Source organism: Bemisia tabaci, chromosome 10 (genome assembly GCF_918797505.1).
Source record: "Bemisia tabaci chromosome 10, PGI_BMITA_v3".
NCBI classification, from domain to species: Eukaryota; Metazoa; Arthropoda; class Insecta; order Hemiptera; family Aleyrodidae; genus Bemisia; species Bemisia tabaci.
The window spans coordinates 14,932,526-14,949,390 of NC_092802.1; the positions used below are offsets into that span (position 1 = coordinate 14,932,526).

General features: G+C 38.1%; 2 protein-coding genes across 5 annotated transcripts in view; one reads left to right on the forward strand and one right to left on the reverse strand.

The window, feature by feature from the left end:
- LOC109037743 (kynurenine aminotransferase) overlaps positions 1–16,865 on the forward strand; it is a 23,686-nt gene continuing 6,821 nt past the window's right edge. The window contains exons 1-9 of one of the 2 annotated variants that reach the window (XM_019052550.2): positions 1–156; positions 891–1,015; positions 1,902–2,061; positions 6,224–6,460; positions 7,487–7,733; positions 9,399–9,565; positions 10,762–10,948; positions 14,016–14,179; positions 15,187–16,189. In XM_019052550.2, the coding sequence (XP_018908095.2) occupies positions 960–1,015; positions 1,902–2,061; positions 6,224–6,460; positions 7,487–7,733; positions 9,399–9,565; positions 10,762–10,948; positions 14,016–14,179; positions 15,187–15,243 (1,275 nt within the window). In that variant the 5' untranslated portion in view covers positions 1–156; positions 891–959 and the 3' untranslated portion in view covers positions 15,244–16,189. Of the gene's footprint in view, positions 157–890; positions 1,016–1,901; positions 2,062–6,223; positions 6,461–7,486; positions 7,734–9,398; positions 9,566–10,761; positions 10,949–14,015; positions 14,180–15,186; positions 16,190–16,865 lie in introns of those variants that run through there. The other variant, XM_072305186.1, reaches the window with a different exon arrangement.
- Positions 16,139–16,865, reverse strand: part of LOC109037742 (methyl farnesoate epoxidase) — a 26,679-nt gene continuing 25,952 nt past the window's right edge. For all 3 annotated transcript variants that reach the window (XM_019052549.2, XM_072305184.1, XM_072305185.1), the window contains exon 9: positions 16,139–16,320. In XM_019052549.2, the coding sequence (XP_018908094.2) occupies positions 16,139–16,320 (182 nt within the window). The remainder of the gene's footprint in view (positions 16,321–16,865) is intronic.

Consider the following 16,865-nt stretch of genomic DNA (forward strand, 5'->3'; position numbering starts at 1 on the left):
AATCGGCAGCAAAATGAAGTTTTAGTAGCTTGAAGTGGGTACTTGTGTTTAAACCTGACAGAGTTAGTTGTTGATAAGAGTGTTACCGTTGGGGTTTTTTCAGTCACGAAGAGTGTTATGTTTTTTTTTTTTTAAATTTATTTTTCTTTAACTTCGGTAAGCCATACTACAAACTATTCTCTTGTTTGCATGCATCTTCGAGGTTCACAACGCTTTCCCTTGCACTGCAATGTTGTGCGAAAACATATTCAAAAATTCACGACGTGGTTAGATGGTTATAAGAGGTCCTTTTATATTTGCAAATGTAGATATCAATATAAGATATTTGCGAATATTTGCAACAATGCTGTGATTTTTTAGGGTCATTTGCATTACCTTTTTGGCGCTACAGCACATATATGAGCTACCTCCCTCGGATTATCATTCGGCATACAAATTTTCCTCTGCTTAAGGCACCATCCATACAGCTAAAAAGCGTTAAGTTTAACTTAAATTTTTGTGATTTCATCGCAAGTGTCTATAAACGCACAGTAGGAACACTAATAATGTATATCTTTAAACTTATAGGTGAAATTTGAGAATTTCTTATACTTTCCTTTGAAGTTTAATTGTCATAGAACTAAGTTCTTCAAAGCAAGACCCATAATTTTTTTAAATAAAGTAAAGACCATGGTGCCAATAGACAATAAGAATAATTGGTAGATCTTTAGAGCCATCAATGATTTTTTCTTCTTTAAGTATCCGCTTATGTGTAATTAATTGATTCATTAATTTACATTTCAATGTCAAGTATTTTTTGGCAAAATCCTGGTGGTAAATGGCGATGTTATCCATATATCACTCATTAGAAATCAAAGAATCAGTACGTGTATTATACTTTATATTTTCAGATTCTGAATTAGCAAGACATTTGATTAATTAATTTCATCCAAACCGTCGATTACCCCCTGGTCGTTATAATGGATAATAAATTTAGACTTCCAAAAAGATATGAAGGCACCGAATACTGTGTGTGGTAAGTAGACACTACATTTTAATTTATTGTTACATGTATGCTTTAATAGTGTGGGGTCTTTTTAACCATTTTAGTGACCTCCTTTATCGGGAAAAAACTATGATTTCTGCACCCTCGCCGCCTTGTTTTCTACCCAAATAATATGCTTCAATACTTTAGTGAAGCAAAGGTTTTTCTTTCATATACGCGTGAAATATCATACTTCAATGTTTACGAGTGATTGAAATCGGGTTCCATAAGCATATGCTTATTGATTGAATTGAATATTTTGACTGTAAAATATATCCTCACGGTTAATTTAGATTTAATAAATTTAATATTATAATATGTATAAGAAGCAAATAACTTTCAATTCTCACAGGATCTGCGAAAAGGGATATCTGATCCTCGGGGGAAATTTTCCTCGTCATTTCTTAAGTAGGTACATTAAAATAGAATGTCTGGAAATTTGAGTGCAAATTTGACTCTGAGAGCTCAAAAATTGAAGGACTGAAGTCCCGAGACAAAAAGCTTAAGCTTGTTGGAAAACTTTTTTCAGCTTTTGCAAAATGTTTGGGGAAAATTTTCTTTCCAGAAGACATAAGGTCCGATTGCACACACCCGTTCACAATTACCTTTGAAATCCTTTTGAATCTCCGTTAACCGTAGTCAAGGCTTGCCTCATCTTTCAAACAATATACCTACGCACATAGCATTGACATTCGATTTTGAAATCTTCAAAACGCTCTAATCAATCTTTGAAAACTTGAATCAAATTTTAGAGTTTGTATTTTATAGTGCGCATTATTTTTAGTAGATGACTTATGGTTGATGGTACCTTCCAACGCATTAAATTTTATGTTTACCCGTAATGACATATGCTTGTCATCTGATTCTCCTCTTGAAGGATCGAGTATCGACAGTTGGCGATGGACTACAAGCCGGAATGTAATTTGAGCTCAGGATTTCCGGACTTTCCTGCTTTTCCGGCGTATCTAACAAATTATATCGCTGACGTCGTCGACAAAGAGTCGGATCATCTTATGCATCAATACACACGTGGTTTTGTAAGTATAATTAAAAATCTTAACGCAGGTTTTTATATTTTTTTAAAAAAAAAATTAAAATTTTTTTTATTTGAATCCTTTACGCTCAATTCAGTCTGGTCAAAGACTTTAACTCCGCTATCGTTTCCATGAAGATATTATGCAGGAGTTTGTCCACACTGGGAAAAAAAAAACACATTGGATCTAGAGTCCAGACTCTTAAAAACATCGACAAGAAAAAATACTCTTGATTCAATCAGATTTAAGCTTAAATCAACACTGAAAAAAAAGTAGTTAGCGTTGAGAACTAATTTGGTAAGTTCTCGCCAAGTAGAATCAAAATTAGGCTTCAGAACTAATTTATTGTACTGAAGCACCAATCAATTCGCTTCATACGCTGACTTCACTTTACTAGAGCGCGAACCAGAATTGGAAAACAGCACTAGCTGTAAAATTAGCGCTGTGGTAAGACAAATTCACCTTCGGGTCAAACTAATTCGCCCTCAACGCTAACTGCCACATTGTCCGTTACATTTATTTAGTTTCAAAAAAGTGGCGTCGGTACAACAGCCTCAATCGCGTCAGCTCGTGAAAATCAATTAAAATGTGAAATTTCGGGCTCGTTTGACAATGTAAATACTCCCGGTATGATTTATAGTGTCCTCTCTTTCTTGAAAACGTTCGAAAGCAACATAAATAAACCTGTTAAGGTTAGAAATCGTCTGTTCGATTCAAAACGTAAACAAGCATGATATTCGTTGGAGTCGTCAATCTTCTGTATTAAATTGCGATTAAAGCGTTCCGCGTTCAGTTTATATTTTACGAAAACCTGTGAACTTACTGCTTACTTCTATAGTTCGTGTTCTCCCGTAATTTCAGAAGGCCAGGTTGGCCTAGTGGTTAGCGCGTCTGACTCTAGGTCAATAGGTCCCGGGTTCGAATCCCGGTGGTGGCGACAAATTTTCATGGAACTGACGAGTGGATCTGTAAGCAGAATTCGCTCGGCCTTAATCCGTGAAAATTTGTAAGCCCGAGCATGGATGTCTACCAAATTCCCTGATGTCTTCGGACAGTAAATAGTGCCTATAGATGGCTGTAGATTCCTAAAGGAATAGAAGCCACTAAACTCTCAATAAAAAAAAGTTTTGAGGTTAGGTTGACCCAACCCTACCGAATGCGAATTAGAGTAGCGGAATTAGTTTCCAGCACTAATAGTGGTTAGTGTACAGAAACCAAAAATCATGTGTGTCCAAATCACACAATTTGAGTTAGTGTATAGAAACAATTTTTAGTCATCTGACGCTAACTCATTTTTTTCAGTGAAGAACCGAGCTTCTTAATTTGAGCGGATTTCCTTTTCATTTAAGCTTAAATCTGATTAAATCAAGAGTCCACTTTCTTTTCAATGTTTCCAAGAGTCTGGACTCTAGATTCAATGAGTTTTTTTTTTTTTTTTTTTTTTTTTTTTTCCAGTGCGTCATGGGAAAAATTTATCAACAGTCTTTATCAGCAGGTAGACCAGAGCCAAAAGGTGCTTAACTCACATCCTTGGTAAAATCGAGTTAGTGGCGGCTTTGGAAATCTCCATTTACTGTTTCGTTTGTGTGGAAAATTTGGTTGTGCTGTCTTACACCGGTTAAGAGATGCGAAGTTTCAAAAATTGCGATTTACATTGGAATCGATGGGGCTGATGCGCAGTTTTCCTTGGGAATCGAGCCTGGGACCTCCTGATCAGGACCAATAGCGCGCTACAACCACCAACCACTACACTGCCGTGCTAAGGAAGAACGCCGTATGAACACTCGAGAGTTACCAAATTTCCTCCGATAAAATGTTTATTTTTGCGGTAGGTTACGAATATTTTCCCTTGAAAATTTCAGGAACTTCAGGTAATATTGCGCACGAAATTATCGGAAAAATTGGAACGAAAATATTTATAAGTTTACCAGGAAACGCGTGTTTTATATCGAAGGAAATTCGGCAACGCCTGAAGATTCATACGGTGTTTTTCCTTAGCACGGCAGCACTACAGCACTGGAGGCCGACTTAATTGCAATTACACAGTATGAAATTTCTATTGCACTGCAGTGTAGCGTATGTTGCCAATTCACTAATTGAAGGGGTTCCTCTTATTTCAATCTTATTGAAATGAGTTGCAAATTTTGCACGGACAAATGCCTACCTTTTTTGAACATTGAACTCACTATGTTGTTTGTTTCAAATCGGCATTCATTGACGAAAAGATGTAACATATTGCGATTTCACGGTTCAAAAATAGCCATTTTATTCCATTAAATCGCAACATTATTTTAATATTTTCGTCACACCGCGCCGTGCTACCTGGGCACGTGGGAAGCATGTCGCTTTCTCAAACACGATTTTTGCGTTGTGCTGTTGTACTTAAATTACTTTAAATAAACTTAAAAACTTCCCGATCAAGAAAAAAACTTTGACGATGGCTGAAGTGCGGCACCCACGGATCTCCATTGCAATGTTTCAAACTCCTCGCTCCTAGTTTTTTTTTTTTTTTTTTTTTCGATGAAGATCAAGTCAACTTCAAAACTTGAAGTTTTTACAGAAGTTTTTACTAACAGAGCAGAAAAATCAAGAAAGTTTCCAAGAAATTACGTTGACTAGTTTTCCTAGATGGGAAAAAATATAAAGTATGACCGGAAGTCTACAACGCGTCGCACAAGGAGATAAGTGGTCTCGCACTTTGAACATCGCCCTGGTAAAAATTGGCGATCGGAGCTGCGTTTCAAAATACCATAGGAGTTCTTATAGCCGACTAAAGAAGACTTTTGAAAATCATATAGCTGACTGTAGAAAGCGGAGCAAATCATACAGCCAGGCTTTACGAAGCTATACAAAAGTATACAGTCGGGCTACAGTTCCTATCGCCGGGCTTTACACTTTATCGCCATTGGCTATAAAAGGCTAAAAGAAATTGTGTAGAAATTCGTGTGCTTTAGAAATCATTAAGTTTGATACGGAACCACCTTCTTATTTACAAAACACACATTATATTTTCCTTTAATACATATTTTTTTCATCAATTAAAATGAGAATAATCCATACAGGATGTGCAAACATTTCAAAATCATGAGTTGAAAAACGCTGACTCCGCGAGATTAAATATTAGAGCCTAACACAAAGCGGAGCGGCGACGCACTGGCGCCTACAAACCTAACAGGGATACTTCACGCATTGCGCAATGCGTGAAGTATCCCTGTTAGGTTTGTAGGCGCCAATGCGCGTTTCGCGCTCTCTGCCCGCCCGCCGCGCCGCGCCGCAGCGTGCCACGGCGTCTGAAGCAACTATTTCACACCAGCCGGCTTTAGGTCAATAGTATTTTGGAGCACACATTCTACTGCCAATTTTTACCAGGGCGATAATCAGCATAAGGGTGGTTTCACGATAACTGGAATAGTTTTGTCGCCGTAACAGACAATACATTTTTCGGTCATATTTTTAGTAGTAATGATAATCACTCGATTTGTTTTGCATTAATCTACACAAGGCTGCTTGTTATAATGCTTTTCAAAGATTTATCGCTCTACTTATTAATTTCAATATATAAATGGCCGAAAATGTGCTGTCTGTCACGGTGATTTTTTACCGTGTAACAGACAGCACAATTTCGGAATTTACATAATATAAATTGAGAAGTAGCGCAATAAATAATTAGAAAGCGTTATAATACGTAACCCTTTGAAGATTAATGCAAAAAAAAATTCGAGTGATTATCATCTCTACTAAAAATATGACCGAAAAGTGTGTTGTCTGTTACGGCGACAAAACTATTCCAGTTATCGTGAAACCACCCACAAGTCATTGAAAAGTCATCGTACACTGGACAAAAAAACACATTGGATCTAGAGTCCAGACTCTTGAAAACATTGACAAGAAAAAGGACTCTTGATTCAATCAGATTTAAGCTTAAATCAAAAGGAAATCCGCTCAAATTAAGAGGCTTGGTTCTTGATTTAAGCTTAAATCTGATTGAACCAAGAGTCCTTTTTCTTGTCGATGTTTTTAAGAGTCTGGACTCTAGATTCAATGTGTTTTTGTTCCAGTGTATTCCAAGTAAAATTTCGACAAGGAAAATGCATTGTGGTAGGCTCAATTTCGCATTCTCTGTAGCGGTAATTTGAGACTTTTTCTGCATTGACAATTTTCACAGGGTCATCCTCGTCTAGTTAAGGCCATCAGCGAGCTCTACGGAAAGTTGCTTGGAAGAAAAATAGACCCGCAGTCGGAGGTACTAGCTACCATTGGTGGCTACGAGGCGCTTTTCTGTGCTATCCACGGATTCGCTGGTCCTGGAGATGAAGTCATCATTGTCGAACCTTACTTCGATTGTTACGTGCCAATGACGGTTTCTACGGGCGCCACTCCGGTATTCGTTCCTCTAAGAAATGTACGTACACTTTTGACTATGGAGTTCCTATATTGGGAGAGTACATTGGGTTTGATTCGAATAGGCAACTTAACTAACCCCGTGGCAAAGCGTAGAGTATCATTGAAAACTGAAGGCGCGTTTAGCCGAGATCATGCTCTTTAAGTTCTTTGGCAATGAAACCTTCGCAGTTCCAGTGTGAATTATTGCAATTTCATTATTTAAAACGCAGGCCCGAACTGGCCACAAGAAATCACGTTTCTGTCTCAGTTTCAACTTAATGTGGGTTGGTTCCTTTCTGATAAACTCAGTCTTAATATCGTCCACCATCTTTGGTAACAACTCATCCATTGGACGAGATTCAATTTTTGAGCCAAAGAATTGAGATATTTGTTTAGGCAAAAAAAATTTGGACGAATTTCATCGACTATATTAACCATGGATGATATTTAAAAATAGACGAAAAAGGGTGGACAAATCGCCCTATAGCCTTTAGTATGACCGATCGACCCATTCAACTCGTTGGATCACCATTCATATCATAGATCACGTAGAGTCGTATTATAAATGGGAGAGCTGGCGCCATGTTCTGCTCGACGAGTTCCGAGCCCGGTGTGCGCCGAGCTCGGGTCACTTTTTCGATACACGTTCGATCCAAAATGGCGGTTTGGGATACTCGGTCCCGTGTATCGCAAACGATCTATCATGTATCGAAAAAGTGACCCGGCCGAGAAGTCTTGGTATTCCGAATTCGGGACCTGGAAAATGCTTAAAAGTGACGCCAACTCTCTCTTTTACATTACGACTCTATGTTACTCTATGGGAGAGTACAGACATGCCTGTCATTTTGGGAGCTGCGCCATGAAGCTCTTAGGGCCCGAAAGGGCAGTCAACTTATGAATTTAAATCTTCCAGAATGAGGGATCATTACAATTTTTATGACCTGTTGTTTTAAAAACACATACTCGACAATAAAAAATACGTCAATAATAATGGCGCTTCAAAAATGTTGGCTAAATTTTCTGTCATCATTTTGATTTTACACAGAAAGGTAGCAACCCTAACTATGCGAGCTCAAAAGACTGGGTCCTGGATCCTGACGAATTGGCGAGAGCATTCAACAGCAGAACCAAATTATTTATTCTGAACACACCACATAACCCCTTGGGCAAAGTATTTACCCATGATGAACTTCAGTTAATCGCTGATTTATGCAAGAAGCATGATGTGATATGTATATCTGACGAAGTATACGAATGGCTCGTCTACAAACCTGCAAAACACATTAGGATGGGTAAGTGATTTTTTAAATTTTTTTTGGATTTTTTTTTTTGTATTTAATTAATGTTAAGCTTGAATTAAGTGGCATTTGAATGATCAAAACACACGATTTTCTGGCCAAGGTTTTGAATTCGATACGAAGAGTAATATTCAGTCAAACAAAATGACCTCATGATCAATAATTTTCCTGGTTATGAAAAAACATATAACTTTTCACCAATTTTTGTAGAAATAGAACATTTTGAGCCTTGCACAGAGTGAATGCATTGTGGGTAAGCAACTATTTAGTTTATGATACTTCTAAAACTCCAGCGCTCAAGTGCACCATAAGTAGATGGCAAAACTCCTAAACTGCGCATCTAATTTGCGGATTTTTAAAAATCTCCGCTCCTACCTTATTTTTTTGAAGGAGAACGTATCAACATAATTCTTTGAAGTTGTTACAGAATTGTCTTTGCTTCGAAAAGAAAAATCACGGAGATTTTTAAAAATTGTCGTTGAGTGGTTCTTCATTTGAAAAAAAATGACAGGAAATCTGCAACATCGCAAACTCAAAAACGTGGTTTGGGAGTTGCACCTGGATATCGTTCCTACAAAGTCTGCTGCTATTATGTATGTGTTGTGGTGCACTTAGAAAGTGGAAAATATTGTAGGTGCTCTGACTCTGGGATTCGTAATTTAAGTAGTGCTATCAACTCCGAAAGAATCAAACTTTTCTGTAACACATATTTCTCAACATTTTATAGCTTCTTTACCAGGGATGTGGGAACGAACCATCACCATAGGATCGGCCGGTAAAATACTCAGTGCGACCGGTTTGAAAATAGGATGGGCTTATTGTCCTGCCAGATTAATGGAGAGTCTGCTTGTAGTTCATCAGAACAGTGTTCGCTGTGGCGTTACTTTGGTTCAGGTATACTCAAAGATATACTGCACCGCAGTCGGAATGTGGTCGTCCAAGGAAGAAGAGACTTTAACAACAGGAAGCTAATGGTTGAGATGCTAGTTCTTTTAAGGGAGTGTTCTAAAAATATTTTGGCACGATCAAAATTTCCAGAAAAATCGAACTAAACCGTATTTATGAAAGCTCAAAGGATGGAGAGGGGAAGGTTCAAGGGGTTATAGAGATTGCGAGTTGAAAGACGAGGTCCTTAGAAAAATTTTAAGAAGTCTCTTTGAGCGAAGTACGTCCCTTAGCCCAAAAGTGTTCGATTTAATGCATCCTGCACTCTATAATCAAAATTATTGAACTTCTTTGCAACTTGTTCTTCGGTATAATAGAGTGTTGCCGTGAAGGGGCAAAAATAGATCCTTTGAAAAATTGGCTCTCGCGTTTTCCTTGGGGTCCCATTCTCTGTGGACGATCACACATACTCAATTTTTTTTAGATTTTCAGGGATAGCATTGTGCGGGCCTGATTGGTAGCACGTTGTGATTTATTGCCGTGGCATAACATTAAATGGTCATTAACAATAACAAGTAGCAATTTGTCTGCGCCTCAATAAGCGCTAAAAGGGATGAATGACAGGGTAAAAGCAGTAAAGAATTTAATTACTTTGTGTTTCGTAATTCATGAACTTCCACACTTGAAAAAAGTAAAAATATCCCTTTACACAGTACCTAAAATGATAAAAGTAATTAAACCAGAAAATAATTCTGAACGTGTGAAATGTTACAGCAACACTAGAGGGAATGTGGGATAGGACGATCACCATTGGCTCAGCTGGTAAAATATTCAGTGCGACTGGTTTGAAAGTCGGATGGGTGTATTGTCCTGCTGAATTAATGAAAAATCTTTTCACGGTTCACCAAAACTGTGTGCACTGTGGGACCACTTTTGTCCAGGTATTACCGAACCAAATTCACGCTGATAAATGGATTACATTTTGCAATAAGGAACCACTATATCTGGCTCTCCCATAAAACCACATATCTGCAGAGGGAAACCAATGGCACGTATGTTGTTTCTAAAATAGGCCAGAATTATTGGTTCCTTACTGCAAAATGTAATCCAAATCAAAAAGACAAAAGCAAATTTTTGTTTCGTAATCATTGCTGAAACTGCTCCCCAGAGCTCGCTTTCACGTCTTGCTCTTAAAAGCAAACTTATGCCAACCAAATTGAACAATATTATTCGAGCAGTAATTGAAACATTTCGTTACAAAGTTTTCATCATGAGTTCATTCATGCTTACTAATTTAAAATTGAGATTTTTTTTTTTTCATTTAAAAAAAACCCAAGTGAACATTCCTGTTATTCATGCCTACTTCAATGCTTGATTTTATTTTACTTTACTGTTTCTAGGAGACTTATACTTTGAGAGGCAAATAAAAACCGGAGGCTAGCCAGGACAAAATAAGAAAAATTTCATTGTTTGAAAAGTAAACCAACTTTATAACAGAGAAAAAGACGTTTGTCCTCAAGTTACTTTCATTTAATATACAGTAGGTGAAACACAGACCAATTATTATAACTGTTATTTAAATCGGTCTATTTTGAGATGAATTCATGTTAGAGATCAATGAAACACTTGGGAAACTCTAGGATCAACAGCGGACTGATTATTGTAATTGATTGACGAAGCAATAGACAAAGAGGACAAAATGGATTTGGAGGGATCCTATTGAATAAACCCTGTTTTGGGAGGTTGCAATGGACAAAGGAGGTATGTAATTAACTAACTAACGGCAACCCACGAGAGACTCGACAGTTAGTCTATCATTTCCCCCCTTAGTCTATGAGAACCACTCGTTTCAACCATTAGGATTGCTTTATACCCCCTATGTCATCTTTGTCTATAGCTTTGTCTATCAATTTCAATAATCGGCCCGCTGGTAGCTTGGGTTACTTTGTAGCTCATTCCCATATCAACCGAAGTTTTGCGCTAATTTTTTCCTCGATGTCTTATATTTTGAGGCATGAAACAACGGTTCTTTAGTTTTGTTTCAATAGAATTTCTAATTATCTTTTTTTTCTTTATTCGCTTTTTTTTTAATTAAAAAGATCAGCCAATAATAAATAAGCGTGTGTTCTCGTTACAGGAAGCGACGGCGAGGTGTTTGGAGCATGAGCTATCTCTTCTGGGCACACCCGACTGCTACCTTGAAAACCTATCCACAATTTTACAACCTAAACGAGACTATTTTTGTCGTGTTTTAAGAGACGCAGGTTTTGCTCCGTCAATCCCAGAAGGAGGGTACTTCATCGTCAGCAAATGGTCAATTTTAGGTGAGGTCAAAAATTACATAAAAACCGTCGCTTCGTTCAAAGAAACGTGCAAAGGAAGGTCATTGACCCGCGAAAAAATTAAAGATGAGGTTCTTATTTTTCATCGTAGTGGTTGATGCGGCGGGGCACAGTGGGTCGAGTCAGTAGGAGAGGTCGGACAAATTTTGGGAACTTTAAAAGCTTAAAACTCCGTTTATAAAAATTTTGAGGTTCTAAAAGTGGGTCCATTGATTTCCTCGTGAAAATTCCGCATCCATCGATATATTATACTTTTCTGAGAGACTTAGGGAACACGAGTTATAGCGATTTAAAAATTCGGCAACACGCCCGATACCCCGATATTGACGCTCGTTTCGGTACGTTTCGCAACTCCGTGTTAAAGCAAAACGCCTAGACCAAACAAAATTCGAAAAGTCAGTTCATGTTTTGCGCTTTTTTGAAACTTTCACGTGATTTTAGGAATTCAAGTAGCGGCGGTGTTGCCGGTTTTCAATGAAAACCACCGCTGCGATCACAATTTAAAGTAGTACTCATTTAATCTTATCCAGCTACATTTGTTAACCTAAACTGACCATTTGCGACATGGTGTTGACAACATTGCCTAATTTCCGTCGGAATTCGCGTTGAGGCGGAGTTGCCAGTTTTCATGGAAACCGCCACCGCAATCACAAAAAAAAAGTATTACTTATTTAGTCACGTTCAGCCTTATTCTGTAGTTAGAATTGTTTATTTATCGAATCGATGGTTTCCTCTATCTCCCTGCAACGGCAGTGGTGACCGACAGTAACGAGATATCGAAATTTAAAGCTACCGAATCACTCAAGCGGTCCGATGAGTAGTTTTGGTGAGGGGCCTAGATCCATTGCTCTTGATCTCTATACAATATCGATATCTCGTTACTGTCGGTCACCACTGCCGTTGCAGGGAGATAGAGGAACCCATCGATTCGATAAATAAACAATTCCAACTACAGAATAAGGCTGAACGTGACTAAATAAGTAATACATTTTTTTTTGTGATTGCGGTGGCGGTTTCCATGAAAACTGGCAACTCCGCCTCAACGCGAATTCCGACGGAAATTAGGCAATGTTGTCAACACCATGTCGCAAATGGTCAGTTTAGGTTAACAAATGTAGCTGGATAAGATTAAATGAGTACTACTTTAAATTGTGATCGCAGCGGTGGTTTTCATTGAAAACCGGCAACACCGCCGCTACTTGAATTCCTAAAATCACGTGAAAGTTTCAAAAAAGCGCAAAACATGAACTGACTTTTCGAATTTTGTTTGGTCTAGGCGTTTTGCTTTAACACGGAGTTGCGAAACGTACCGAAACGAGCGTCAATATCGGGGTATCGGGCGTGTTGCCGAATTTTTAAATCGCTATAACTCGTGTTCCCTAAGTCTCTCAGAAAAGTATAATATATCGATGGATGCGGAATCGAACGAACAATAATTCCGACAGGTTTTTATTCAATCCCCATCAACCGCAAACACTTTTTTAGGCGGTAACGTGATTTTAAATAATTACGAAAATTACAAAAATGGCCATAACGTGGCAACAATGGAGTCAAATTAAAATTTCTTTGGCATATGTCGATAGAACGTAATTTTTTGCATCTTTTGGTATAAATACGAGCTCTGTAACTGCATTTCTGCGAAAGTTATGGATGTTTGAAGGTTACGACTTTAAAAAATGGCAACGCTGTTTCCCTGGGGTTCCTGTTCTTGCTAGAAGCACTCCTTAAAATTTAAAATGTGGCGAAATGAACATCTAAATTTGCAGTTTTAGTCAAAAATGTCATGTTCGACCTCTCCGATTAACTCAATCCACTGTGCGGGGTCAAAACTTACCGAGCTTCTTTGAACATTTTGAGAATTTTCTCTTTATTCTGCAAATTCGTCCGTTTGCAGAAAAGCGGTGTTGTTACCTAGCCATCGATGTGCGCTACACGCCGACTGCACTGTGTTTGGCGCAATGCGTGAAGTATTCCTACAGCCTTGTAAGCGCTATATATGCGTCTCAAACCGACCGAGCCGACCGTGCTGTGTTTAACGCAATGCATGATGTATTCCTCCAGTCTTGAAGGCGCTAATATGCGTTTGAAACCGACCGAGCCGACCGTGCTGTGTTTGGCGCAATGCTTAAAGTATTCCCACCGTTTTGTAGGCGCTAATCTGCGTCCCATGCCAACCGTATTGTGTTCGGCACTATATTTTTCAAACGGGCGGAGTTGAGCAGTTTTCATCTTGCTTTGTTGTTTGTGCCGATGCATGAAGGCCATAGTCCCATCATACAAGGCAAAAAATCAAAAATAAAAAAAATAAAAAGAACTTGTTACTAATTGTAAGATGGAGTTTTTGCGCACGCTAAATGGATTATTCCCACTGAAAACGTGCTACATAAAGCAAAGTCTTAAATAAAGAGCATATATACACCCATTTTCAAAATTCTCTTTAAAGACGTTAATAGCCTGTGACGCTGAATATCTTAAAATATATTAACTAACTAACTAACTAACTAACTAACTAACTAACTAACTAACTAACTAACTAACTAACTAACTAAAACTGCATTGCCTCACTGAGCAATGCTCCGGATGTTGTAATCGATAGCCTAGACCAAACTTTCAAGGAAAGTCCGTCGCTAAGGCCGATATGTCGCTTTATACGATTTCGTCATAAACAATATGTAATTATATTGCTTAAATCGGACATCAGCCGGGACCGGTCAAATTGCGTCGTCGTCGTGTCCGATAGGTCGTTAATAGCGTGGCGTGAATGATCGATTATCGATATTTCCCCATTTGAAGCTATGGTAAAGAATCGATTATCAAGGTGTTCGCTGCGAACACCCCATTTATCGATTCATTTCCATAGGTTTAAATGGTAGATCAATCGATACATCGCAAAGCACGCCACGCCGATGGTCGTTATATCAGATGTCGTTATATTTGCTATGCATTGTATTACTACACAACTTCCATTTTACACTTATATTTTACATGCATTCCTAAAGGGCTATAATTACTTTACTCTGTATGTTAATGTGTCTGTTCTTTCACCCAGCTCACAAGGTAAATTTGGATTCCGAGACTGGCCCAAACCGAGATTTTAAATTCACAAAATGGATGACGAAAAATGTAAAATTACACGGAATTCCTGTGTCATGCTTCTATCGGGAACAGAACGTGTCTCTTGGCGAGGATTACGTCCGATATTGTTTTTTCAAGGTACCTATTTATTGATTTTTAGCCGCCTTTGTAGTTTCCGCAATTTTTCGTACAGAGAGAATATTATAAATGTATCGCCGAAAAAAAGTGAAGAGGGATTCAACATTCTGGATGTAAAAAATGTGTGCGAGAACTAATAAAATTCTGAATTACCTGCCACAGCAGTTAGTTTTACATCTTGGCATTGCTAAAATAACTGCTGTAGCGGGTATTTCAGCATTTCATAAGTTCCCGCGCACTTTTTTTAAAATCAGAATGTTAAATCAACTTCATTTTTATTCCGTGTAAATGTCAGCAAAAATACACCGAAACTACCAAGAGGAAAATATTCACCGTTGTAATTACCGAATATGATTTTAAAGAATTATACGGAGGCTATTTTAAATTTTAACACACGCTACTAAAATCCCACTCCAAATAAATTCACGCTCTTTTAAAGGAGGGCAGATGCTCTGATATGTTGGATCTTGAATTTAATTTCAATGCTGAACTGAACTCAGCTGATACTCAGTCACTCTAAAAATGCGTAAATTTTTTTATCTGAGTTAACATTACTAAAAATTAGCTTTCCTAGATAAATATGAATCATAATCTTCGCCTCTCAGTCCCTTTGAAATGAACAGTTCAATCAAGTGTTTTATCACACATTTTTCTTTCTCACGAGGCACAGCTCTAAAAATAACTTTTTGAAAAAATTGAAACGGGTAACTTTCACAAGTTTGAAATTTTTAACTTTAAAAAACTCGCAAAGAAATCGTGAATAACTGGAGATCAAGAATTTAAAAGAAAAAATCATTAGCAAAGCGGTGAAAAATTTAGGAGCCTAAATTACGTTTTTTAATTAATTTTTCTCTGAAAAATATTACACGGTACTTCGCTCTGAGTCTATGTCACCATTATCCCCGAGTTTTTTTACACAATTCTTTCTCTATGAAGTTTTTTCGCTCGTCATACCAAGGTGTTTTTTTCTTCAGCTCTAATCCGAAATTTTTAACTTTATGCTTCAGAAAGATGAAACTTTGGTGAAAGCAGAGTCAATCCTGAAAAATTGGATCGGCATGTGATACAGAGATTTTGTCTACTCCAATTCTTCCCGCCGTATTCCAGCTCATCATCATAGACAGCTGAACGACGCTTCTGGGTGCATAAATAGCTTATCAAATTAAGTATTCCTGGCAAATATTTATGACAATGTCAGTCCACAGGACCCAATTTAGGCGGAAGCTAGCGAAACTGTACTTTGAGGCACGAGATTTTCGATTTTGTTCAGAATCAGAGACGAGGGTCATTTCCTTCGAAAGATGAGTCTTTGACTTCAATTCACTGTGGAAAAATGTGAGGCAAATATTGTGAGAAATCCTTCTCTTTTTTTAGGAAGGAGAAGCACGGGTCAGGCGCGAGGCGTGAATGATCGATAATCGACATTTTTCCATTTGAAGGTATGGTACAGAATCGATTATTAAGGTGTCCGTTGCGAATACTCTGTTTGTCGATCCTTTTCCATAGGTTTAAATGACATAACAATCGATGTATCGCAATTCTCGCCCCGTCACTGCGATACGTATCGGCATCTTGCTGAAACCGCCTCACAGTGGATCGAGTCAATTAGAGAGGTCGGACATGAAATTTTTGACTAAAACTGCAAATTTTGATATTTACTTCGTCACATTTTAAACTATAAGGGGGGCATCTGGAAGAAAATTTCACGGGTAAATCAATGGAACCACTTTTAGAACCTCAAAATTTTGTATGAACGGAGTTATGAGCGTCAAAAGTTTCCAAATTTTGTCCGACCTCTCCTACTGACTCGCTCCACTGTGCGGCTGTGCGTTTTTGTGGAATGTATCAATTTCGATTGGGAGATAAAACAGCATGTGGCGCGATCTTATTTTCACAAAAAAACTAGCATTTACAATTTCTACACTTTTTTGAGATCTACATCTAAACTAAATTGTATCATCAATGGTGTAAGGTGAAAACTGCTTTAAAAGGTTGTATCGTCAATGTGATTCCGTCAACACCTGTCAGGGTCGGTGGTTCCTGATCAGTTGGTAACGTGATGACGAAGTTATTTAATATAGAAGCCACAAATACGAAAAGGGTACCCCTGGCGAGGGATTCTCCCAAGCATCTTCGAGGACCTGAAAAATAAACATTTCATATCAAAACAACTACTCGTTCCCCCTAGAGTCCCTTTATACAGAGTCAAGACAACGTGAATCCATTTCTGATTGGTTCCCGTATTTTAGGCCTTCACAGTGTCACAAACGGGAATAAAGATTACAATTTCACCGATTGCAAAGATTATAATCTGGAATGGACCGGGGAAATACGGGTTCGGCAAGGAACAAACGGAATGAGGGAAGGAACGAAAAAAGGAATTCGAGAATGGGCCGATCAAAGATTACGAAAAACGTTCAATTTCTGTAATCTTTATTCCCGTTTGTGACTCCATGTGGGGTGTTGTCTTGACTCTCCGGGGGGGGGGGGGGGACTGTAAGGGACTGTAGTTCCCCCTTTTTACAAAGCGGAGTGAACATTCTACTCAAATCTTGGCGCTGAAAATTTTCTCGTTCATGTTTGAAAGTAAATTTTGTCAAACTTCAATCACTTAAATAATTTTCATGAGTCTTTTTTTTTTAAGTATGGTCATTTTTAAGAGAACTAGGGGACTAGTTATTAACAT